Source organism: Vicugna pacos, chromosome 5, assembly GCF_048564905.1.
Source record: "Vicugna pacos chromosome 5, VicPac4, whole genome shotgun sequence".
NCBI lineage: Eukaryota > Metazoa > Chordata > Mammalia > Artiodactyla > Camelidae > Vicugna > Vicugna pacos.
Window position 1 is genome coordinate 86,139,364 of NC_132991.1, and position 24,675 is coordinate 86,164,038.

At 46.5% G+C, this 24,675-nt stretch overlaps 1 protein-coding gene across 1 annotated transcript in view; it reads right to left on the bottom strand.

Annotated features, from left to right (window-relative positions):
* IRS1 (insulin receptor substrate 1) overlaps positions 1-23,977 on the bottom strand; it is a 56,126-nt gene extending 32,149 nt beyond the window's left edge. Inside the window, exon 1 of the mRNA XM_031677936.2 lies at positions 19,229-23,977. Within this exon, the coding sequence (XP_031533796.1) occupies positions 19,250-22,975 (3,726 nt within the window). The 5' untranslated portion in view covers positions 22,976-23,977 and the 3' untranslated portion in view covers positions 19,229-19,249. The remainder of the gene's footprint in view (positions 1-19,228) is intronic.
* Between the last annotated feature and the right edge of the window lie 698 nt (positions 23,978-24,675).

The following is a 24,675-nucleotide window of genomic DNA, read 5'->3' on the forward strand; positions in this document are numbered from 1 at the left end:
ACTAATGCTGTGCATATAAGCATGGGAAAGGGCACCCTGCTGTAAACTCCTCTACAACCGTGTGTACCCTACCGTCATTATCCTCCCCCTAAACCTGTAACTTTGACCAATGCAAGTCAGGACCAAGAAGGAGCTCACACCTAAACATCCACACTCCCCTGTTTAAAAAAAAAAAAAAAGTAACCTTTAAAATCACAACATAGCCAACACTACCAAAGTCATTTTATCACAGCAAGAATAAAATAACACTCTTTTTGCTAGTTTTCACTCTCCAAAGCTTCCTTTCTTTAGGACAAGTAAATGGCACGATTTCGATTCTAGGACCAACCTTAAAGAGCTGATCTAGTTCCTTCACTAAGTAGGACTCATGCTTTCCTTTTCCCACCCCTTCAAGACGGCAGTCCCTTCTGCCCAGCACAGCACAGGACACCAGGGCTCTCCGGCAAAGAGTGCTGAGATGTAAGAACAGAGAGATTTATCAACAAGAAATTCGTGGACGAAAACATTCAGTGCTACCCAGTCACACTTTTATCTTCCATGCTTAGTATACAATTAAATCCACAGGAACTATAAATGCACATTCCCATCTCCTTCTAAAATTTAATAAACACATTTCAGTCTTTAACCCTGATGGATACTTTCAGCTTATGAAATATTTTAGCCCAAGTGCAGAACTTTTTTTTTTCCTATGCCAAGCTAATAAATGCAATCCAATTTCCTCGAATTTCACAGTGCAACACACCCATACTTCATGAGACAAACACCTGAACTGAAGCATCCAAGTCAATGCATCTTTTCAGGCACTCAATCACAATACACTCGTCCAGCCAAGAAGTCAAGGAAGCCGACTGAATTTGAAAGATATTTTTAGTAAGGAAGGAAACATAAACCAAAAGCACCCATGTGTTCTAAGGGTGAAAGGGGAGTGGTGGGATCTAAACTCAAACCACTGCCAACCTTAAGGCTTGGAAGGCAATTCAGATTTCCCAAAGGCACTTTTCCTCGATCCTCAGAACAACACTGTCAGATTGGGGAAATTTCGCTACGTCCAATTTTATGGACCGGAAAATTAGGTCAAAGAATGGTGGATCCCAGGAAGTGGCAGATTCAGGAATAAAATTCACCTCTCTTTTCTTGGCCATGCTGGTTCTATAATATCATTCGACCTTTCATGTATGACAGTCAACCTAGCCTTGCATTACAACAGATACAGAATCAATCCAACATGTGCACACGACACAAGAGATACAGCCAACGGAATGAGTGAACAGCCGTCCACAGAGCTTCTCTTGGCTGAGGAAATACTCGTGAGTGGTGGGAAATGAAAGCACCTTATCAAGACAGGAAAAACGATGTTGGTAAATTCTCCCCAGACCCCTCAACTCCCCATCCTTTTTTTTTTTAATTTTTAATCCTCTTATAGAAGCTGATTACAAGAAAAGAAATCAGGAAAGCAGAACCGAAACCTAAAGCTTATCACACTGATAAGAATAGTTATACAGGAAGCAATAAATTGCCCCTGCTTCCTGTTTTAAGTATTCTTATCTGTAGGACACTGAATTTTTTTTTTTAAACCACAGAATCTCACATTTAGGACAGTTCCCAAAATAGAATCTTCTGCTCTTCAGCTGTCAGCTGACGTTTCATAAACAGCCCAGCATATGTACTCTGGAGGCTGGCTAACACTCTAAATGCAAATATAGTCCAGTCACACCAACTCCTCTTAGACTTGGGTGACAACTGAGAATGCGCAAAAGCCAGCAGCCCCAGAAATCCATGGAGGATACCATGACTGTCCCTAGTCAAAGACCTGTGGAACTCCATTTGGTTATTTCTGGAAACTTTGAAACAAAAGCCATTAGCAGCTATAAATTCCTATTTTTAATGTATGGTTCACACAAGCATGTAGGATTTATTTCAAGTCAGTTAATTTTTAAACAGGTTTAAAAACAGCTTTTAACCAGAGATTCATTTCGGTGAAAAGGATGTGTGTCAAGAGAGCCCTGGGTCCTGTATTTTAAACAACTTTTCCAGAAGCTTTCATAGTCAACAAGTACTGACAACAAACAAAACTGATTATAAGGGAATGTGTTTGAAAATTACACATGTAATCTGAGGTTAAATACACACACACACACACACACACACACACACACAGAGGTATAAAAGACGCTTAGCTATAAGCTTTATGATATAGTATGTCAAGAATTCTATCACCAGGATTACACAACAAGCTGAGGCCATTTCAGAGAGAAAAAGAAGAAAAAAACATCAATGTCTGTGTTTAAAAGGGGAAAGAAAAAAAAAAAAAAGGACTGTGTGGAATGGAACTTTGGAGCATAAATGACCTGGGACCCTATTTGTCTTTTGTGTCCTGGTATTTGAACAAAACATCTGTGCTTTTCCGGCCCTCTTATCACTTCTTCCTCTGATTAGCCCGTCCCCCAGCACTCCAACCCCAGGTGGGTAGGAAGGGGGTCTGCCTTTGTCAGTGGGAGCCACCCTAGGACGGAAGCCCTAAGGCTGATTTCACCTTGAATGGAGTAAATGCTCAAAAAAATAGTTAAGTGTTGAAAGACTCTGTATAAACATGCTTTTCAAGCCCCTTTTAGCCAATTGCTTAAGTAAGTGCCTTTTTCCAAGCCAATGTGATCAGCAGATTGACCTCAGTGTGGCCCCTTTAAGAGCCCAGGAACAATTCTGCAGTCAAGCAAGGAAAGCCCCGTCCCCTAGACGACAAACCCATACAGGGAAGAACCCTGAGGCTGCCCCTGTGAACCATGCTGTGCCCAGACCAGGCAGGAGTGCTGGATCAATCAGTTCCAGGTTCCCACTGGATGTCCAGAATTGATGATGACCAAGCTCACATGATATGGAGGAATTTAATTCCTTGAGACCTGGGAAACAATTATGGTAAGAAAAAAAAATGGATTTTATCAATATCTACCATGAGGCCACATTATAAAATCACTTTTAAAGAGACTACCAGTAGGATTCAAATAACTGTTTAAAGAATCCAAATAGCTAGGTCCTTGAAGGAAGAAAGCTTAAGGAAGCTGTGATCACAGTGGCTCCAAGGTGATAGAAAAATCTAAAATGTTCTGCTTTCACTGAGCAAATAAACACTGACACAGAGCATATTAAAATGGGAAGAAGGTGGAGAAATCAGGAAGCAAATCTCTAACTGTACCCTGGAATGTTGGCCAATTCTGGGCAGGAAAGAGATACAGAATACTTTATAGGTTTTGGAAAGAACTGCAAAATTGATTTAAAGTTTGAGAAATCAGAATGATGACTAAAATCTAATAATGGTTAATATTAAGGAAAAACTAAGATACATGCATCCCCAATGTTCACGGCAGCACTGTTTACAACAGCCAAAACACGGACGCAATCTAAATTCCAACAACAGATGACTGGATAAAGAAGCTGTGGTGAATGTATATACAGTGGAATACTACTCGGCCATAAAAAAGAATGAAATAATGCCATTTGCAGCAACATGGATGGACCTGGAGATTATCACACTAAGTAAAGGAAATCAGACAGAGAAAGACAAATATCATATGATACCACTTATATGTGGAATCTAAAAAAATAAATGACATAAATGAACTTACTCACAAAACAGAAACAGACTCACAGACATAGAAAACAAACTTATGGTAACCAAAGTGTAGAGAAGGGGCAGGAGGGATAAATTAGGAGTTTGGGGTTAACAGATACACATTATTATATATATAAAACAGAGAGACAATAAGAACCTACTATATAGCACAGGGTACTGTATTCAGTATCTTACAATAACCTATAACGGAAAAGAATCTGAAAAAAGAATAGATATATATGAATCACTTTGCTGTAACTGAATCACTTTATTGCACAATTGAAACTAACACTACATTGTAAATCAACTATACCTCAATTAAAAAGAAAAAATATTAAGGGAAAATTGAGAGCCGACTTCACAAAAGTCTTCAAACACATGCAGAAACACATCTCATAAAAGGTCAGTGGGCTGAATAAAGAAACTGTTGCGCATCCATACAATGGGATATTATTTACAATAAAAAGAAATAAACTGTCAAGCCACCAAAAAGGACATGGATGAATCTTAAGAGCACACTGCTAAGTAAAAGAAGCCAGTCTGATAAATGCATATACTATATGATTCCAATTGTGTAACATTCTGGAAAAGGCAAAACTACACATCAGGGGGTTATCCCCAGAGGTTGGGGAGAGGAAGGAGGTTTGAATAGGGAAGCACAGGTAATTTTTAGAGTAGTGAAACTACTCTGCAAGATACTGCAATGGCAAACACAAGACATTAAGCATTTGTCAAAACTTAAAACTTTACTAGCAGGGAGGGTATAGTTCAGTGGTAGAGTTCGTGCTTATTAGCATGCACGAGATCCTGGGTTCAATCCTCAGTACCTCCATTAAAAAAAAAAAAAGATAAATAAATGAACCTAATTGCCACACCCCCCCCAAAAAAAACAAAAAATTTTTTAAAAAGAAAACATTTTTCAAAGAGTTTCAAGATACTGGTCTTTCTCCAATTTTGTACAAGGAATAAATGTAGAGAAAAGCAAACATATTAAATATTTTTCCAACAGAATTTTCCAACAAAATTTCAGCCAAAGATTGGTATGACACATTACCAGTTTTGCGTAGTAGTCTCCCACAGAAACCTCTTAACACCCAGTGAAAATTATTGACATCCACTACCACACACGGCATTAGCTGTGGCTTGTGGCCCAGCACACAGTGGTGGCCACATTTGTCTTCCTCTTCCTTCGCTTTCATATCCTGCCCTATGACGTCAGAAGAATGTGACTTTGCTTCGTCTGTGAGTCACAAGGTAACCTTAATCATGACTGAAAAGCCACGAGGAATACAAATGATGTACTTACATCCAGGCAAAAAGAACGTGATGCGTTTTAAGGTGAAAGCACATGCACAAATCAATGTCAACCCCTCAAGGCCACAAAAGGGGCCAATAGTCCCTCTTATTTCTCTCAGTGGGTCTCAACTTGTCCCCCAAGGAAACTGACCCTTGACAGCCTCTCCTTCCAGGAGTTCTCAAGAAAAAAAGCTCTATATGGGCCTGAGTTTTTGTCTGTTTTCTTTAAAGTTGTAACTCAAGAACTGAGGTACATGCCTGGCACTAACTCCTAACTCCTTGTTGCATTAATTAACCAGAACATTCTCTCATGTCTGGTCTACAAACATTCGTGTCTTCAGGGATTCCCCGCAACTACCTTCAAGACCACTTATCATTTCTTCAGGTTTCCGGGTTCAGTAATTACAAGAGCTTAATTATGGAATGAAATGGAAACATTGAAGACAATAAGTACCCACCAAGTGTCAGACAGTGGTAATGTAGTTAAGAAAAATTCCCTGTCCTGCTGAACAGAGTATGATTCTGCCCTACAGATAAATGAGGTGTTGGCACATTTCCCCTGCTGTGGTTTAAAGACACATGGTCCCACGTTCAGTCATTCAGTATCTACAACACATAATGTCTACCGAATGTCAGACTCATTGCTCTAAGCATCTGAACCCAGTCAACCACCCTGGCAGAGAGAAAACTAGCCCAGCTCAATACCAGACACATACCCGGTGGAAACACTTTCAAGTTTTACAAAGTAGCATAAATGCCAAGTGACTGCAGAACTAAGAAAATGGAAGTCCTAGTTACAATGCAATAAAACACATTTGTGCCACAGATCTTGGGGCGTTGTGAGCTTTTATATTAAAAGATGACAACTGTTTTGCTATGAGGAAAACTGCTTGAATGCTAAGTGTCAGCCTAATACTTAAAATCTCAAGCAACGTTGAAAAAAGAATGGCTATGATAGCTGATAAACTAGTTCAGAGCACACATTCTGTTCCTTTGATCATCCGAGTAGCCCAGCCTCCATCCAGAAGGCAGGGGACTTAAACTTAAAAAATCTCTGGAATAACTAATTAGAAAACATTACAATGACATGGCTTATAGATCTTCATAACTTGCCTCGACAATTATCTATAAATTGCTTATAATAACTATGTATCACTCACCATGTAAGAACAAATATATCAAAGTTTTAGGATATGTAATTACAATAAAACTTTTTCAACACAGGAGAAAAAAAAAAAAGAATGCAGGGAAAAAGTCTCATGTCTTGGCAATGAGGGTCAACTTCCCAGACCAAGGTAGCTTTTTAGCCGAGTCATACTAAGTACCACCTTGACAAAATGGACTTGCTTAAATTTAATTCCTTTTCCCAGGCCTTACCCATATTCTAGGAGAAGGCCTAATTAGCAGCAATATACTCCAGGGGAAGAAAAAGGATGACCATAGGGACAAGTTTAAAGGGGACTTGACGCTTCACATACTGAACAACTGGCCTCTTTAAAAAAAAAAAAATAGAGGTAATACAATACAATAATTATTTTTCAAATAATTTTCTCATTGCTTTTGATATCTTTAAACCTCAGCATAAAATGCTATGCTATGACCTAGATCGGTAAGCTACAATTAACATCAGACGAACTCTGTTAGTAGGATAAAAGTTGATGAACTACTGTTGGAAGCAGAGAAATAAATCTTGTCAAAACAAAGCAAAGTTTCTGTCAATCTTGAAAAGAATGGTTTGGGGGAACAGAGGAAAGATCCAAGGATTTCAGACACAGCAACAATGCAGCTGTAATTAATTTCCCCCCAGTTTTCATGTACAGTCACATCGCGTTGCAAAGGCTCTCGTAATCTTGTTTGACTACTTTTAATGCATTGTTCAATCTCAATTGGATTTTTAAAAAATACTTGGCAAATGAAATGGTTTGAGGTACTCAAAATATACCCACAGTACTGTTTTCATTGGAGGTTTTCCTGAAGTCCTCTCCTTTGTTCCACAACTCTCTCCTGAACTGTTGATAAACAAATTTTTAATTCAGTGTTTTGTGAGCACCTCCCCAGATACTGGAGTCGTGAGATGATTGGTGAGACTATTCTCAAAGAGCTGGCAATTTTTAGTGGGAGAGTAACGTGAAACCAGTACCCACAGCCAGGACAGGGGTCCCCATCATCTGTTAAGAAGGGGTCAACTTTCTGAAAGAAAGAGAGACAGGGTGCTACGTACACAGGAACCGGCAAACCAAATACGCTAAATGTTGTCTTAAATGTATTGATTTTCCACTGCAAATGCAATTTTTCTTTTGGTGCAAATCCATTCTGAGATCAGATCTCTTTATGTTCCTAAGTACCTCCTGCCATTATTTTTTTTAAATTATTCCCCAAGCCAAAAAAAAAAAGTCTGAAGTTTCCTTATCTCGTGAGCACCAATAAATCATCTCAGCTGAGGTGGAGAGGGAGTGGTGGGGCTCCACTCTTAGAGAAGAGGCATTCATTTAAAATCCACCTAGAAGTAGCGAGTGGCATGGGTTTTTGTTGAGGACCTGATCAAGCAAAGACGCTTTCCGAAAGGCCATCTAACGCGTGGTGGGAAGCAGGCTCTCAGGGCACAAGAACATTCCTCCGGCAAGTTTCAAGCTGGAGGCTAAAAACACCAGTCATTCGTTTTTCCATCTTGAGACACATTCCTCACCCAGTTCAAAGGCCTGGAGAAACAAGCCTGCACACTTTCTGAAGGTCGTCCCTTGCAGGGACTAAACGCTCAGGCTGCAAAATATTTTAAAGACCTAGTTTTAGGCATATAACCCTTTTTGTTGCACCATAGTTTCCACTCCCTAACCATCTGCCCCAGCTCCCCACCTCCCCACACACACAAACCAACACACACATACATACACACACACTCACCAACTTGCAGGATACCCCACCAGTGGAAGTGAAATATTGTCAGAAATTCAGTTGTTACCCACTCTTTTTCAAAATGTAGTATTTCTATTCCTTAACCTAACCAGAGGGATGGGCTCAACTTTGAAAGGAAGTCATTGTTTAGTTGTGGTTCAAAGAGAGCCCTGAAATGGGAAGGCTGGCAGAAGGCGGGGGTCAAGGGAGGAGTTGGGGGTGGGTGGGAGTTGCCAAGAGCAGAGTATCAACACACCACCCAGCCAGCCCCTCAAAACGCTTTAGGAGCCTCCATCCCCTCCTCCCACCATGATGTAATTTACACAGGGTCCCATTTTGTTTTGTTTTGTAACCTCAGGAACATTTAAAGCACTGGAGATTCCAGTAAAAGAAAAATGTAAATACTGCCTGATAGAAGATCTGGGGCAGAGTCAAAAGTACTGCTTTGGCTTTGAGTGAGATATTGCTGACCGTCTGGTTTGCTTTCCAATAATTAGCAAGTCTGTATTGCCAAGATCGGGATTGGTGCTCAGGTAGGAAAAAACTCTTTCAAACCATTTAAAAGTCTTTGACTCCATTTCAGTCACTGCTCCCCAGCTCGCCCCACTCAAGTGTAAGTTCTCATATGGTCCAGCCTGCTGCGTCCTTGGGGAAGGGCAGTCCTGGTGAAGAGGCAAAGGGAGGGTGGTCCGAGATGTCTAGTATCTGTCCTCTGGCTCTGGGCACTTTCCCAAGACCAAATTATCTTCCGGTCCTATGTGAGCCCTGCAGACAGTCAGAAAGCGTAATCCTCTAGTCTAGGAAAAGAGTATGAATATTTTCACCAAGCACCAACGGCATAAAACATATACACAGCAGCTTCTGGTACTAGGAACCTCAGTAGCCACTTTTTACGGTTTTCGCAGAGGTGACCTTGCAGCTTTCACGCATCCAGTAAGAGGCATTCTCAAGAGGAAATCTAACTCTTAGAAAGAGACGCCACCCAAGACCGGAATCTGCACCTGGCCCCACCAACACGCAGTATAAAAATACGTGTTCCCCCTTCACAAGCCTGAATGGCAGAACTGCATTAGGCACTATTTTCTCAAATCGTTTCCTGCCCCCACATGGAAAGTGGTTCTCCATTATTCTGCCCCGTGACCCTGCATTTCATCTTCATCAAGCTGTGTTCTGCAGGAGCACAACTTCTACTCGCAGCTTTGTCGTCTGCTCCATCTAAAGGCACCAGGAGGACAGCGACTCACTCACTCCTGTCTTCAGGGCCTGGCTCCCAGGACAAACCCAATAAAGCTTTATTGAGAGAACATCACCTTTCATGTTTCTCAAAGAAAACTTGCGAGGCAAAAGGTGATACCACCTTAATATGAAGGAAATCCGGATATTTTGCCCAAAACTAGGAATATTCATTATAAACATCTAAGAATAATGTTATGCTAAATATTCAGCATGTAGCTGATATATCTCTGTTAATGATGACATACAGAACTGTTTGTAGATACATTTACATCCTGTATAAATCAGAAAAAAAATGGCTTCTCCCATCAAGAATTACTATCTATTTTTCCATCCCTTGAAACTGGGCATGGCTTTGTGGCTTGCTTTGGGCAATGGGAGAGTAGCAAATATGACGCAAGTAGAGACTTGCAAAGCGCCTGTGCAGGCTTGCCCTCTTACTGCAGAGACCTCGTCCCATATCGGGTTAGCCTGCGGGGACACGTGGTACAGTCAGCAGCAATCACCACCTGACAGCCAGCATCACCCACCAGACAAGTAAGGGAAGCCATCCCAGACCAACCAGCCCCCAGCCGACCCTCCAGTCACCGCAACCGCGTGAGCTCAGCGGGGTGAGACGCAGAACCGCCCAGCTGAACCCAGCCCCAATCACCAAACCCTCAGAATTATGATCTAACAAAGACTGATCATTTAAGGCGATCGGTTTTGGAGCGGCTTGTTACACATCAAAGCTAAATGATGCACACTGTTATGAAACAAGACGGCTTTATAGTGAAAGACTATTTTAATTAAAACATTAAGTCTTTTGAACTCTCAAAACTAGGAGACCTTAGTGTCCAGGAAGTCATCACAAAGATCCTTAACCTTTATACTTAATCCTACTACACTATATTAAGAACTAGTTATTTGTGCAGTCTTGGAGGGGGTAAGGGAGTTGGGTGCTGAATGCCTGAGTACTACCATAAAAGTAAACCGGGGAGGTAAATAAAGTAATAAAGATTAAAAATGCTAGTATTTGAAAACTTACACATCTTTCCCTTCTCAAACAATTGGTACAAACGCTTCAAAGCTAGAAAAGCAGATCGTTTTTTAACTTGCTTTCCCTCCTTCCTGCGTTATGTACTTTTTTCTTTAACCTGAGGATCCAGAAGAGGCATGGCAAATAAAGAGTACTTTGCTTTTTCCCTTCAACAAAAACAAAGTAGGCAGTCTATTGTAAGAGGGCTGTCGGCTGCTGTGTTCCCTCAGTGCAGCAATGTGGGATCTGAGTGTGTTCTGCCATGGAAGACTTGGAGCTGTTGGGCATTTAACCAACTTTCTATTACTAAGCTTCAAAATTTATGAGCAGCTCATCTCTGGAAAGATAAACAAAAAACCGGCATTGGTGGTGGCCTCTGAGAAGAGAAGCTGGAGAACAGGAGTGGGAGAAAGCCTTAATTTTCACTCTATATCTTTAAAAACAATTTTGTTAAACCACTTGAAACAGCATGAGTCTGCATTGGCTACACCAAAATATTAAAAGAAAAAAACATTATGTAAATAGATCCAGAAAACTACCATAAAACTTGGTGGTCTTTAAAAAACTGCTTTTTTTATGTCTCTGGAAGAAACTACTATAAACTTAAAAACAAATATGACTGCACACCATCAAAACAGAGAGAGATGAAAAGCGAGCAATGAGAAAAATCTCAAAGTAGATTATACTTCCCGCCAGAAGCAAGCACAGGATCCAGAGGTCAGAGGGTTAGAGGTTTTGCTACTAAAAATAAAAACCACCCACCCAAAGGGGAGGAAAAAAGTCCTTGAATAATAGAGCTTCTAAGACCCAAAGATTTTGCAATTTCTTTTGCAGCCCTCATCTTCACCCCACGTTTCCTAACACTGACTAACCCCTAACAAGGACTCACTAAGCTACTGACCATTTATCACCTGGACCCCTCTCCTGGCTGCTTTAGTTGGACCAAAGATCTCTTTTCTCCTTGCTTCTTGTAAATACTATGTTTGCTAGCTGCATATCCGAAAATGGACCACTCTGTCCAAAGGAGAGTTTGGACAGCCTTATAAACTATTTAAGTATGCTGGTGTTACTGTGAGGCAGGAAGCTATGGTTAGAATGATTAAGAAAAGCAGACAACTTTAAGATAGGTGGGCACTTTGGCCCAAAGAGCAGATGAAAAATACTGACTTCCATACATTGCAACTTCTGAATCTTAATTTTTTCCCAGATAAGTTGAGCCATAAGAAATCTGGTAATTACTTAGACGAATTCCCCTCCCTCCCATTTTTGTCCTCATTTCCATGTTCCCATCACCATCCTCTTAACAAAATCTGTGCTGTTGTAATGTGATAGGTGCTCACTGGTGTTTACTGAGGCAAAGGAGGGAGGGAGACCAATAAGAAATCATAGTTTAGTGAGGAGCGTATAGCTCAGCAGTAGAGCATGTGCTAAGTATGCATGAAGCACAAAGTCGTGGGTTCAATCCCCAGTACCTCCATTTAAAAAAAAAGGAAATCATAGGTTAGGTGTTGGGAGCTAGGTGGCCCCTATCACTACACTGGAGTTGGAAAGTTCTTCTGATTATTCCCACAATCTCTTAAACTCAAGGGTAAGTATGATTATTTCTCGTATCTCATAGAGCCCTGTCAATAATTTTTAAAAGAACAGGGAAATGATCACTGGAGAATACTGAATAATAGTTAGATACATAGTAATTACCAAATATTTCAGAGACCTTCAACTACTGTATTTTTAAAAAATTTTTGCCTGTCTTATTTCAATCATAACCTTCCTAAAAGTAAGAATCATGACTTTCTGTGCAGAATATAATTTGTTTGCCACACCACATATATTTGAAGGAAAAAAACCAGAAAACAAAAAGAAGGCCTCTTTGATCATTCCAACAAACACAATACAACTATCAATTTCTCAAGATTAAGTGCTACTTGTTCAGCAACGTGACCTCAAGATGTCAGGGAGGATCAGAGAACTAGCATCAAAGTATTTTTTGGTCAAAAAAAGAAGAGGGAGGAAAGTTTATTAAAGTCTTTTTTCCTTACTACAACTTGGCATCTCCTTCAGCCCAACCGACTAGCATCCAACGCACATGGTTTTGGCTCTAACAGGGCCAGCGGTAGACGGTGGAGAGTGTGACACTGAGTGGACAACAGCAGCAACAAACATGGAACAACAAGGGAAAACAGTGAATGCAACTCAGCTTCCTCCGTCAGACATGCAGGGTAGGGCAATAAAACCACAAAGATGGATACAATTAACATAATAGTCTGACTCATATTCAAGTCCACTGCCATCATTAACGCAAATACAGAAAGGAGGGGTGAAAAAGAATGTTTTCAACCTAAACACATCATTTTTAAAAGCTCTAATATTCAAAGATCACAGACTCACTGAAGAAGTACGAATAACATTGACCCAACTAAATTTCTTTGAACAAATAGATTGTAACAGAGCTTGCAGGAAGATTAAAATGGAAAATGTTCTTTTTCCCATAGATGACAGTACCTGATATTTATCTAATCTATCTCCCTTCTAGTCTCATAAATTAAGAATGGGAGAGAGACGACATTTTCATAATGTAAGACAAGAACAGAACCAAAAAGAGGGTATTTACTAGTCTATCAGTTTAAAAAGCTTTACAACTTTTTGCAACTTTCCCAACAGTTTGAAATTAGTGTACTACTATACCATACTAATATTAAAATGTAATTCTGTTAAGTTAAAAGTCAATGAGATTACAATTATGAGCATGTTTCCATAACATTTTAAAAAGAACTTTTCAAGTTTGCTGCATAGCTGTGGACTCATAAGGTAATGAAATAATACATCAATTGCATAACTATAAATGTGGTAGACTATCTGTTATTTTAAACACAAGAAAAGTATTAGTGTGAAAAAAAGTTACAGAATCTTTAGTGTGAAACTGACTTCAAACTGAATCCGCAAGAAGCTGTTTTCCTTGAATACAATTTCCAGTAACTCTGTAACATGAGGAAATAATTGAGGAAATGGTTTTCTTCAGCACAAAGCAAAATAAAACCTTAAAATTGTGAAGTGTTCCATTATACTGAATTACCAACCCACCAAAATAAAAGGAAACATTTATATACTATACAGCTAAGAAATACATCTGATGATAGCAGAAAGAGTAGAAAAGTAACTGTCAGGTCAATGAAGTTTTGAATGAAAGCATCAATAGACTTTTCTAATTTATGAAATCCACATGGAGGTGCCCAAATGGGAAGGCAATTCTGAATACATTGGCAGCCGGACAGCCAGGATTACACTGGGTCAGCAAAGCACTGTGCGGCTCAAGCAACCAATCAGAACTGCTGAAGCACAAAAAAGCTGGGCAACACTGATTTTACCAGCAAGAGAAGTTTTGAGTCTGTTCACACACCCAACAGAGAAAAATAAAACTAAACAAAAAATTGTGAAAGACTTCTTATAGTGCCCAACTGGCCTCTCAGATTTCTTCCCCATTCATTCAAGTGGATACTTCACCAAAGGATTCTCATGGTACAAATGAGAAACATTATCCATAAACAGACCACTGGCGCAAGAAGGGGTGATTTCCAGCACAATAAACAGAATAACATCACAGGCGTGGATTGGTTAAAGCTTTACCTGTACTGCCAGGTGGGGACGGATGCTTCCAACAGCTGACCTTAGGAGGAAGGAACCAGCGGGTAACCTGCATTCTCACACAAATTTTATTTTTAAAAAGGGAGGAGGGGAGATGAGCCAAATCCAGTCTAAAGAAGGTTCCAAAAATTTAGACTGGTAGAGTTAGCAAAGTTTGTCTGAAGGTCTGTTAAAGTCTGAAAATGTTCCCCTGACTCCAGATAAGAAAGGTTAAAATCAGCCCTAAATCAAGCCATAAAGAGTGATCCAGAAGCTAGAACGGGACAGAACCGAATATTCTAATGCACTTCATTAGGACCCCATCAATAGCTTCTTCAGAAAGAATCCTCATTACAACTGACCCATTAAAGAATATCATTTTCTCCAAAATATCCCTATGTTTAGAGCTGCAAAGGAGGTTAGAATAATTAAGAACAAAATTCTCAACTTACTGATGAGGAAATAGGTCCAGAGAAATTAAATGACTTTCTCAAGGTCACTCAGCTTAGTGAAGGGCACAGGCTGTGTTATAACCCAAGATCTCTGGCTCCCAGGAGCTGCTTTTTCCATTGTATCATTCAAGATAGCATTAAGCTATTTTCAGGGAATTTTGATAAACCAAAAAAAAAAAAAAAAGGAGAGAGGAGGGAAGTATGCCCTTTTGGATTCTGAGTCTCTTACTCTAGAACAGTCTTAGAGATAGTATTTATTTGGAGGGCAATCTGATAACTGACTACAATATATGAAATTTTTATGGCTTTATTTCTAACATAAAAAGCTACCTAAACAATAGCAGAAATTAGGAAGATTGTTAAATGCTCAAAGTTTTCTGGAACAGCAGAGCAGCTCTCTCCTACCAGCTCAGAAGCAGTATTGGGGCATAGAATTTTCAGGGGCAGTGTTTCTTCCTTACATTTTCACCTGTGACGTTTCAATCAACACCTAAAGAAAAACACTGCCTTTGGGGCTTATGATTCAGTGATTGCAACAGAGATTGGTAGCTGGTGAGAAACACTTATTTTAGAGGGATGGGAAGAAGGAAATACTTCCATAGTATTTATCTTTGTTATTTTCCTTCTTTATTCTAGAAAGAATAAATAAACAAATGCCGATCGCACTTGGTAATACATCCCACATGATTTTGGTTATGTGAGGAAGTACAACACAAATCTAGCAAGCTTTCGAAGTCCGTTCTCCCTGCCTGCCCTGATGGGCTGTCACTAAGGCTGCCACAGGTCAAAACACAGATCTGTTTTTGAGACGCAAGCAGCATTACCTCCAAGCCCAATAAGGAACCCTATCCAAGCCCTCGTAAGGAATCTCTAGATTCTCACGATTTGCAAGCTGTATCGACGTTTTCATTTCACTATGAGCTTCCTTGGGCTGAGGATGGTCAGTTTTTGTGGGTCTTATCCTAGCTCTGTGCTTTGCAAACTGCAAGCACGCAACAAAGTGTTGACCCTGATGCAATTTCGAGCCAAATGGATTTTCCGAATGATCCCCACACAGTGCCAGCCACAGCACTTGGATTTCCTACTCAGTTTTTCTCTCCTTCCTCCCAATAGTAAGAGATGTAAATGTAAAAATCTTGAGCCAACCCAATCAATCCTACAACCACGTGCTGTAGCTTCCTCCTGTTCACAGATTTCAAGACAGGAAGATTAAGGAACAGGAACGTGGCGTCGTAGTAAATCGTAGTAAAGAGAGGAGGGAAACAAAATGGGGCACGTCACATGGTCACGGCCTGGATTTTTCTCAATTAAATATAAGAGGAAGTGTGTGTTTCCGGCCTCTGTCAGTGGGCTGGTTGGACTTTCTCATTCTTAGGATTCTGGTCTAGATGCACGAATAAGGCTGAGCTCATAACATCCTCTGGGAGGAGGATGGAGGGGGCGTGTATTTGGCTCAGTTCTTCGAGCGGTAGAGGGAGGGGGCAGAGGGAGAAGGGTGGGCGACCGCCTGGCTGTCTGGCCGGCTGCCACCACCGGACCCCGGACCCCGGGACCGAGGCCCCCACCCAACCCTCGCCCGAGGTCCCGCCCCACCCCTGCTGCAGATAGGCCTACGCTCGCGCTGATTGGCTCCGGTGGGGGCCAATCAGCGCCCGGCTGCCCCGCCCGCTCGGGGGCCAGCCTCCCCAGGCTCTGGCAGGGGCCAGGGCTCGCCCGCCACCGCCACCGCCACCTCCCACCACGCCCGGGAGGGGACCCGGCCGCCCCCGCGCCCCCAAGCGAGCGGGGGTGAGCAGGGTGGGAGTCTTCTTAGGGTGGCCTCAGCCTCGCTGCAGATTCCCCAACCTCGGGCCTAAGGGGGCTTAGAGGAGGGAGGGGAAGCCGAGCGCAAAATAAATAGGGAGGGATGCAGGAAGCAGAGGTGACCGGGGAAACGGTGAAGTGCCAGGGCCGAGAGAGGGTTTGCGCCAGACAAAAAAGGCCACACAGCGAGGGGACAGGAGGGAGGAAGAGAGGGAGAGATGGGAGGTACTCGTGGAGGTAGGAATCCTTGAAATCACAAAGAGGAAATGGGGTGAGAGGAAGAAAAAAGGCCCATTTTTTTTAAGGGGACATAACCAAATGACAAAAAAAAAAAAAGGAACCTAAAAAACTATGGCTTGAGTCTGTCTTTACCAAAGCCTGCTCTATCCGCTCAGCTGCAGCTTCCAAACTAAAAAACAAACTTGAGGTAAATTCTGGGTGAAGATAGCTGGGCTGCTGTAAAGCCCTTTCTGCCCTCCGATTTGGGCTCTCAATTTACTCTGCAGAGAGTAGGCCACCAGTACTGCAAAATTCTGAAATGGAGCCGAAAAGAAAAGACAATGCCAGGAACATAAGAGGTGGGAAACAAGGGGATTGGGAGAGGTGGAGACTGGAAAACGATCTGGCAGGTAAGAACCAAGAGGAGACCCAGATGGACAAGAGAGAAGAGAAACAGAAAATGTGGTGGGACAGGAGGTGAATCAAGGGCAACCAACAGTCCTGCTCACCTGCACGAAATGCCTCAGAAATGTCCTGTAACAGACCGTGGAAAAGAGTAAACAGGCAGAGATGTTTCAAATGAGGGCTTAGGAGATAGAGCACACATCTCCTGGCCCCTTATGCCCTTTCCTGTTTCAGGTTTCACCTGAGAAATAGGAAAGAGAGGCAAACAGCAGTAGCTGAGGAAGTTAGGAAAACAATGTTTTCACAAACTAACATGCTCTTTCATAGGCAGAGTGGTTTGCTGTGGACAGGTCTGACTTCCTTTTTGTTTCAGATGATAATTGACTATCAAATCCCATCTTTAAACTCAACAGAGCAAAGGCAAACTCAGCAAGAACGAGAAATAAGCACAAGTCAGGGTTTAAATGTGCCAAGTAGCATTTGGTGCCTCACTTAAAACACACACACATATATACACACTGGCACGTGCATACACACACACACACACACACACACACACACACACAGCCCCCACTCCACCCATCTCTCATCTCTCTGCATTTACATCTTACAAATACACACTGTAGAATTTTTCTGGCATATTGCTGTCAAAGCATGGTCAATTGCTACTTCAGGATTATTAAGGATATGATTATATGGTTGTTGCAGAGTATTATATTTTCCCTCAGAAAGCTAAGAATAGAAGATTCTTTGGTTTTGTTGGTTTGTTTTTAATGTATCCTCCATATAAGGAGGATTTTATTTTAAAGCCCTTTTGAAAAATAAAAACTTTATTTGTCAATTTCCTTCCAAGCAAATATTATTTATTCTACTCTATAAAAAGAAACCTGTTCAAATTAGGAAAACAGGCAAGGAAATCTTACTGTTTCTTAGCCTCTTCTTTCATCTCCTTTAAAATCCAAATCTTAGTTCTGCAGGGGTTTTTCTCCCTTCAAATTCTCATTCCTTTATAAATGAAACATTTTGCAACACAAATGGCTAAAGTGTTAGAGGGATTCACATTCCCAAAAACATCCCTGGAAATAACCAAAATTTTTACCGTTGAGGTTGCTATACACAATTAAATCTCTCTTCCAGAGAATGAATCATGAAAATAAATCCTGAATACTTATCAAATAAGTGCTTTGTATCATATATCACCTTAAATCTTAGTTTGAATGTTTGTATACCTGTACCTTGTTCTACAAAAGAGAAAATGATACGGGTCAAATATTAGAATCAAAGAGACTATGACCACATAATAAATAACCTATCAACAGGAACCCACCGCACACATGAATGTCTTATGGATGGACACATATTAGGAAGAATCGTGCTTTTTAAAGCTCATTTGGTGAAGCATATATAAAAAGACTATCACAACAAGATAATCAGTTTGTCAGAATAAAGTGTTTCCAAATGCTGGAAACTTCTACATTGCCAACTCATCACATTATTTGCAAACTATACTCCTCTCTCCTTCCCACAATTATGACCACCAGAAAACAGGCTCAACAGAATGAAGGGCAAGCTAATTTCCTACTACAAACGTTTTTTGTTTTCAGTACAGCCTTAGCCCCAGAAGACCTGAAGCCAACTTTCAACATTCACTACTGAACTTAGAGGCAAACAGTAAATATCCTAAAAATGAAGAGAACAAGGTCTAGTCCTTACGTTCAATGCAGAAGAAAACCAAACCCTTCCATTTCCCTGTCTTAGGACTCCTTTTCAGCATAAAAATGTTAAGTAATTTTACAGAAGACATACAGTAGCCCCCAAATGATCTGTATGACGTCTTTGTGCAGGCCTTTGCAAGAACAGGCAACTGTAAGGCAGACACACTGGGATGAATTTTCATAACTCTTAACTCAATAATGGGTCCCAGACGCATACAGACTTCACTGCCTATCTGTATAAAAGCAGCCATGCCTGTGAGGTGGTGGGTCAGTGTGTGAGTAATATTTCACACATCCTGGTTCAGGAACAAAAAGAAAATGTCACCAATAATTACCTTCTAAAGAGAGTCACTAATTGACAGGTATTTCTCTAAGTACATAAGCCTAAGCAAGTCCTGACTCAATCTTTTCAGGGCAACAGGAATAAAAATTGGTGTTTCCCACTGCTATTTATATTGCCTTGGTGTTGTGAAATCACAGAACTAAAGTACACAGAGCAACTTGATAAGATCACCCTTAAGAACTCAGAAACACTACCTTCAAATGAAGGGCTCAGTTAATACAAATTTGTTAATTTGTATTAACAAATATTTTTTTGTGGAATTGTCCCTTCCAGAGGCTGACCTAAATATATAGTCAAAAGAAAACTTCAGTAGAGGTCAAGGTTCTTACATATGAACTTCACAAACCTCAGAACTAGTATTATAGGAAATATGCCTTGTAAATACCAGCGAGTACTTCACTTGGGAACCTCAAATGAAAAAGCTGTCCTGTGTGTGGCTGCTGCTACAGATTTATCTGACCATCAACCAGGTGTCACCTTGTGTGCCCTGACCTCCCCCCTCCCTGAGTACACTCCCTAAGGAAGCAGTGGGGAGGAGAGGGAAGGGGTGGAGGCAGAGGAACAGAATTCCAGCACAAGGTTAAAAGCAGTTTCGTCTTCTGACTTTGTCACCAGGAAACGCACCTGCTGTGATGTCCAGTTGAGCTACTGGAGGTCCTCTGGCTGCTTCTGGAAACTGATGCTGGCATAGGCGCTTAAATCCTCGCTGGAGCGGCTGGTGGAGCTGCTCTCGCCGCTGCCCAGAGGCTGATGGGGGGTCGGGGGTGGAGGAGGCTGCGGTTGAGGGGGTCTCTCCTGAGGGCGCTGTTTGAAGTCCTTGACCAGATCCAGGTCTATGTAGTTAAGACCATTCTCCAAACCCCCGGCTGCCCCGCACACTTGAGCCAGCTCCTTGGGGGCTCCCCCCAGCTCCCCAGGCCTCAGCCATACGTTCTCAAAGGAAGCAGAGCTGTGGCGCTTCACATCCTCAGCGCTGCTGCTGCCACCACCACTGCCCCCGACTGCAGCCCCGCCTCCGAAGGGCAGGGTGTTGCCCGCCCGAGTGGCACTGGGCGTTGAGGAGAAGGTCTCGGAGCTGTGCCTCCTCCTGCACCCTTGCGGGTCGGCACGGATCACTTTGGCACTCTGGTTACGGCTGGGACTGAGGTTCACCCGCGTGAAGGCGCTCGGGCCCCCAGGTCCCTGCGGGCCCCCCAGCAGGGACGAGCAGGCCGCCAGCTCCCCTGCTCCTTGAGGCGCTGCAGGGGGAGCAGAGGTCGTGGAGGATGAGGAGGGCGCGGCCGCTGTGGCCCCGGGAAGGCTGGCCTCCTCCACAACGATGCCGGTCCGCATATCGGCGTAGCTGATGGGGGCAACCGGCGAGGTGTCCACGTAGCTCTGATGGGGGCAGCCCATCTGCATGGTCATATAGTCACCCCGGCTGCTAGGCACTGCCCGGGTCGGCCGGCACATGCTAGCAGCTCCGGGGGGGGCGGGGCCCACCCTCCCGGGCTGGACCCCTGCGCTCTCCTGCCAGGTGGCCCTCCTGCCGGGCCCCAGGTCCATGTTCATGTACTCTTCCGCGCCAGCCTCTTCCTCTCTGGGAGCTGGCTGGAGCTGGGATGGGCACCTGACAGAAGGCGAGCTGTGGGGAGCCACCGGGCCAGATAAGTAGCCGGGCTGATCGCTCCCGAATTCAATATTCACATATTCCCCTGGGCTCTTGGGCTCCGGAGGGTGCAGCAAGGGTGGCGGCGGCTGCTGCTCTCTGGCCCGAGGTAAGGTGCTGGCCTTGGGATCCCCCAGGGACAGCCTCGTGGGCCGGGCCAGGCGGTTGTTGGTCTGGGCAGCTGTGTCCACCTTTCGAGGCAGATGGGGCTGCAGGACCTGATGGTGGAGATGCGGGAGGCTGGGCTCCAGCCTAGCCCCACAGTATCCCCCGCCCAGGCTGTCGCTGCTGGTGGAGGAGGAGGAATCTTCTGCCGCTGTGGCATAGAGGAGTCGACCAGAGCTGGAGGAGAGGCGGAGGTGCTGGTGCCGGGCGCTCTCCTCCAGCTCTCCCGGGCGCTGGGTGTGCTTAAAGGACCTTGGCAAGGAGTAGTAGGAGAGGACTGGCTTGTGCTGGGGATCCTCAGGGCCATAGTAGCAGTCGGAAGGGCTGCTGGTGTTGGAATCCCCCACTGGCGACATGTTCATGTAGTCACCTGTACAAGACAAGAGCTTGCCACTACTGCTCTCCACGGGGAGTTTGGGGTGTGGCAGGGCGTGAGAGTGGTGGCCTCCTACCCCGTTTGTCCACATTTTGCCATAGCTGCTCCCAGAAGGGGCTGCACCGCTGCCGCTGCCGCCACTGCCAGGCCCACCTCCAAGGTCAGGAGAGCAGCTGCCGCTTGGGGACATCATCATGTAGCCATTGGGGTCCACTCTCTGAGGATGGCGTCTGATGGGGTTGATGATCTGTTGTGGGGCAGACACGCTCTTGGGGCTCATGGGCATGTAGTCTCCACTGCCCTTTCGGCTGCCGGGCACTGGAGCCACCCCTGGGGACATGGGCATGTAGCCGTCATCAGTGTGGAGGCTGGAGGTGTCTGGGCGGTGGTGGCCCCCACGCCGCTCCAGGGGGTGCATTTCTAGACCCTCCTCAGGGTAGGAATGGGTGGGCACGAAGGCGGAGTGCCGGTAGCTGGGCACTCGGCCTCCACTGCCACCTCCTGGCGGGTAGGCAGGCATCATCTCTGTATATTCCTCAATGGAAGCCACAGAGGACTGGGATGGGGTCTTCTGGTGGGAAATAGTTGGGGATGTGCCAGCAGAGTGAGTTCGCTTTCGGAACCGATTATCCAGATCCGCGGCACTGGCTGCTTCATCTCCAGTCAGGGCTGGGCTCGTCCCCAAACCAGCTCCTGGGATGTAGCGGTGACCGTTGCCACCCCGAGGCAAAATGTAGTGACCGTTGGGGGCAGCGAGGGTGGAGGGCCCCTTGCCTCCCATGCAGATGTAGTTGCTCAGCTCCTCCTCACCGCGGGCCGGTGGGGTGTGGCCCAGGGAATCCGGAGTGACACTACGAAAGGAACTTCGGAAATCGCAGGGACTGGAGCCATACTCATCTGAGGAGATGAAACCGCCATCGCTGGGGGAACCGGACACAGAAGCACTGGACCGCCGCGGGAAGAGACAGTCCGAGGTGGATCCGTGGCCACTGGTGCTGCTAGACGACAGACTGACCGGGCTGGTGGCGGAAGGTGAGCAGCGAGAAGAAGGCATGGGGATAGAGCGGCTGTGGTTGAGAGGCGGGTGCAGCCGGGAGCTGCCTCGATGCCGGTGGGCGTGGGTCCTGTTGGTGCTAGGACTTACAGGACTACCGTCCACAGAGGCGGGGCGAGACATGGTGCCTTCGCCATCACTGGAGGCACGGACGCGGAAGGAGCCCTGCTTCCCGCCCACCAAACTGGCAGGGGAGGTGGCAGTGATGCTCTCGGTGCGAGAGCGGCGGGTCAGCCCTACCTGGCTGGGTGGAGGGTTGTTGAGGTGGTGCCTGCGCAGGGGGACACTGATGGGGTTGGAGCAGTTGGAGGAGGACTGGCTCTTGCTTCGAGGTCGAAACTCATCGCTCATGGCCCGCATGGCCTCCAGGATTGTCTCGTGCATGTTCTGGGCCACCACAGAGTCATCCACCTGCATCCAGAACTCCCCGGGTCCCGTCACTGCGGAACGGCCCACCTCGATGAAGAAGAAGTTCTCGGAGTGCCCACAGCGCCTGATGTTCATCAGCTGCAGCACCACAGCCGCCGCCTCCGAGTTCAGCTTCACAAAGCTGATGGTCTTGCTGGTCAGGCAGAGGCGGTAGATGCCAATCAGGTTCTTTGTCTGACCCAGGCCCTTGGGTTTCAGGATCACCTGCCAGACCTCCTTGAAGGCGGGTCCTGGGGGCACGTCCCCGTAGCTCAAGTCCTCCCCAGCCTCGCCGAGGCCAGAGCTGCCACTGCAGCTGCCCCCGCCGCCTCCCGCCCCGGGGGCCGCGGCCCCGTCGTGGTGGCCCTTGGCTCGGTTGTGCAGCTGCAGGAGGGCCTGGTACCAGCTGTCCTGCTCCGCCTCGCTGTCCGCCGCGATGGCAAAGTGCTCGTCCCGGGTGTAGAGGGCTACCAGGTGCTTGTTCTTGGAGTCCGCCCGCTTGTTGATGTTGAAGCAGCTCTCGAGGGGGATCGAGCGTTTGGGGGCGCTCGACTTGTGCCGCCACTTCTTCTCGTTCTCGTAGTACTCGAGACGCGCCGGGCCCCCCGCCTCGCTGGCCGCCCGCAGCACGAAGAAGCGCTTGTGCATGCTCTTGGGTTTGCGCAGGTAGCCCACCTTGCGCACGTCCGAGAAGCCGTCGGTCTCGGGAGGGCTCGCCATGCTGCCGCCGCCGCCGCCGCCGCCACCGCCGCCGAGCAGAGGGAGGCGCCGAAAAACAACCGGGTGGGGGGCGGAGGCTCCGAGCCGCGGCCCCGCACATGCAAACAGGGCTGGAGGCGGCTGAAACCCCGACTCCGAAATCCACGCCGCCCTCTGCGCCAGGGAGGGGCAGCCGAGGGAGGACGCAGCAGCTGCGCCAAGGAGATTGCCCCGACCGGAGTTTACTGGCGTTTCATGCCCTGGGGGAGGCAGCGCGTCCGGCGTGAGTTGCAGCCCGGATCCTCCGAGAGCCAAGTCTCCTCTCAGCCGCCGCGGCCGGGAAGGAGCAAAGATGCATCTCTCGCCGCCGAGGCGAGAGTCCGGCGCAGGCAGGCGGCGGCTACGGCCGGGGGTCCCCGCGTTGCCCCTCCAGGCGCGCGCGCCTTCCCTCCTGAGTTCCCCTTTGGAAGTAGCGATTCCCGAGGCAAATTAAATATCCTTGGGCAGGAGGAGGCGAGCTGCCAAGTCCCAACGTTGCACGGGGTTCTCCCTCCTCCTTCGCCTCCTCCTCCGCCTCCTCCCACCCCCCAACCGTCCCCGCCGCCACCAGCAGCCCAAATACCAGCTCAATCGCAGAGACCGCGGCGCTGCGGCTGTTGCTGCTGCTGCTGCCGCCGCCCGCGGACGCGTCCTCTGCAGCCCCCATTCGGGCCCATCTCGGCAGGCGGAGAAAGTGGCTTTTCCACGACAAACGCTACTAGGCAGCCTGGGGAGCTGAGGATAAGCTGGAGGGACAGGATCATCCCTGCCCCTCGCTCCAGTCGGGAGGGGAGGGGACGAGGGCGGGAGGCGAGGGGGGTAGGCTGGGGAAGGAGTCGGGGAAGACGCCTCTTCCCCGGGAGGCGCTGCCGCTGCAGTTACTTCTCCCCTCCTCCCTCCTCCTCGGAGAGTTGCCGAGAGCCCCAACCAAAACAAGCGGCGGCGTCTGGCTCTGCGCGCCGGCCCCCTCCGACCGCGCCGCCGTCTCACTCGGAGGAGAAAAACACGTGACGGAGCCTCTGCGCTCCGCAGCCCGGCCGCCGCCGCCGCCGCCGCCGCCGCCGCCGGGAGGCTCCCGCCCGGGTCTCTACATTCCGGGCCGAGCCCGCCCCGCGCCCGCCCCTCTCCGCCCCCCGGCCGTGCCGCAGCGGCGCCCGCGCCCGGCCTCGGCGCAGCGCTCGGGCAGCGCCCCTGCGCGGCCGCCCGCCCCGGCGCAAAGCCTTCCTCCCCACGCGCCACCCAGGGCGCCCCTGGCCCGCAGGAATCCCCGCCGCGGGCGCGGGCGGGGGTGTTTGGGTGGCAACCCGAAAGCACGAGGGGAGTCTGGGAAAACGGGGGGGCGAACTCGGGAAGACGCAGGAGTGAGGGTGGGGGGCGACGGGGGGGCACTGCGGCTACAGCGCCCTGCGTGGGAGGGCCCTGGGAGGAGGGGGCGCGGGAGTGGGGCTGGATCTTACCTAACAGGTAAGATCGACCCCTCTAGAAGGACGTTTCTAGTCAAGGCTTTTTCTCCCTGGAAATATAAAAGCTGAATTTCAGTTTCGGGGTGATAGGCGAGAGTGAGATCTGTATTTTTGTGGTTTTTCTAAAGGACTTTTTGGGTCAGCTTTCCACCTTGGAATCCTCGCATTTGCTGCAGTGAAGTACCTCGAAGAAACAGAGGGACGCCCAAGGGCAGTGAC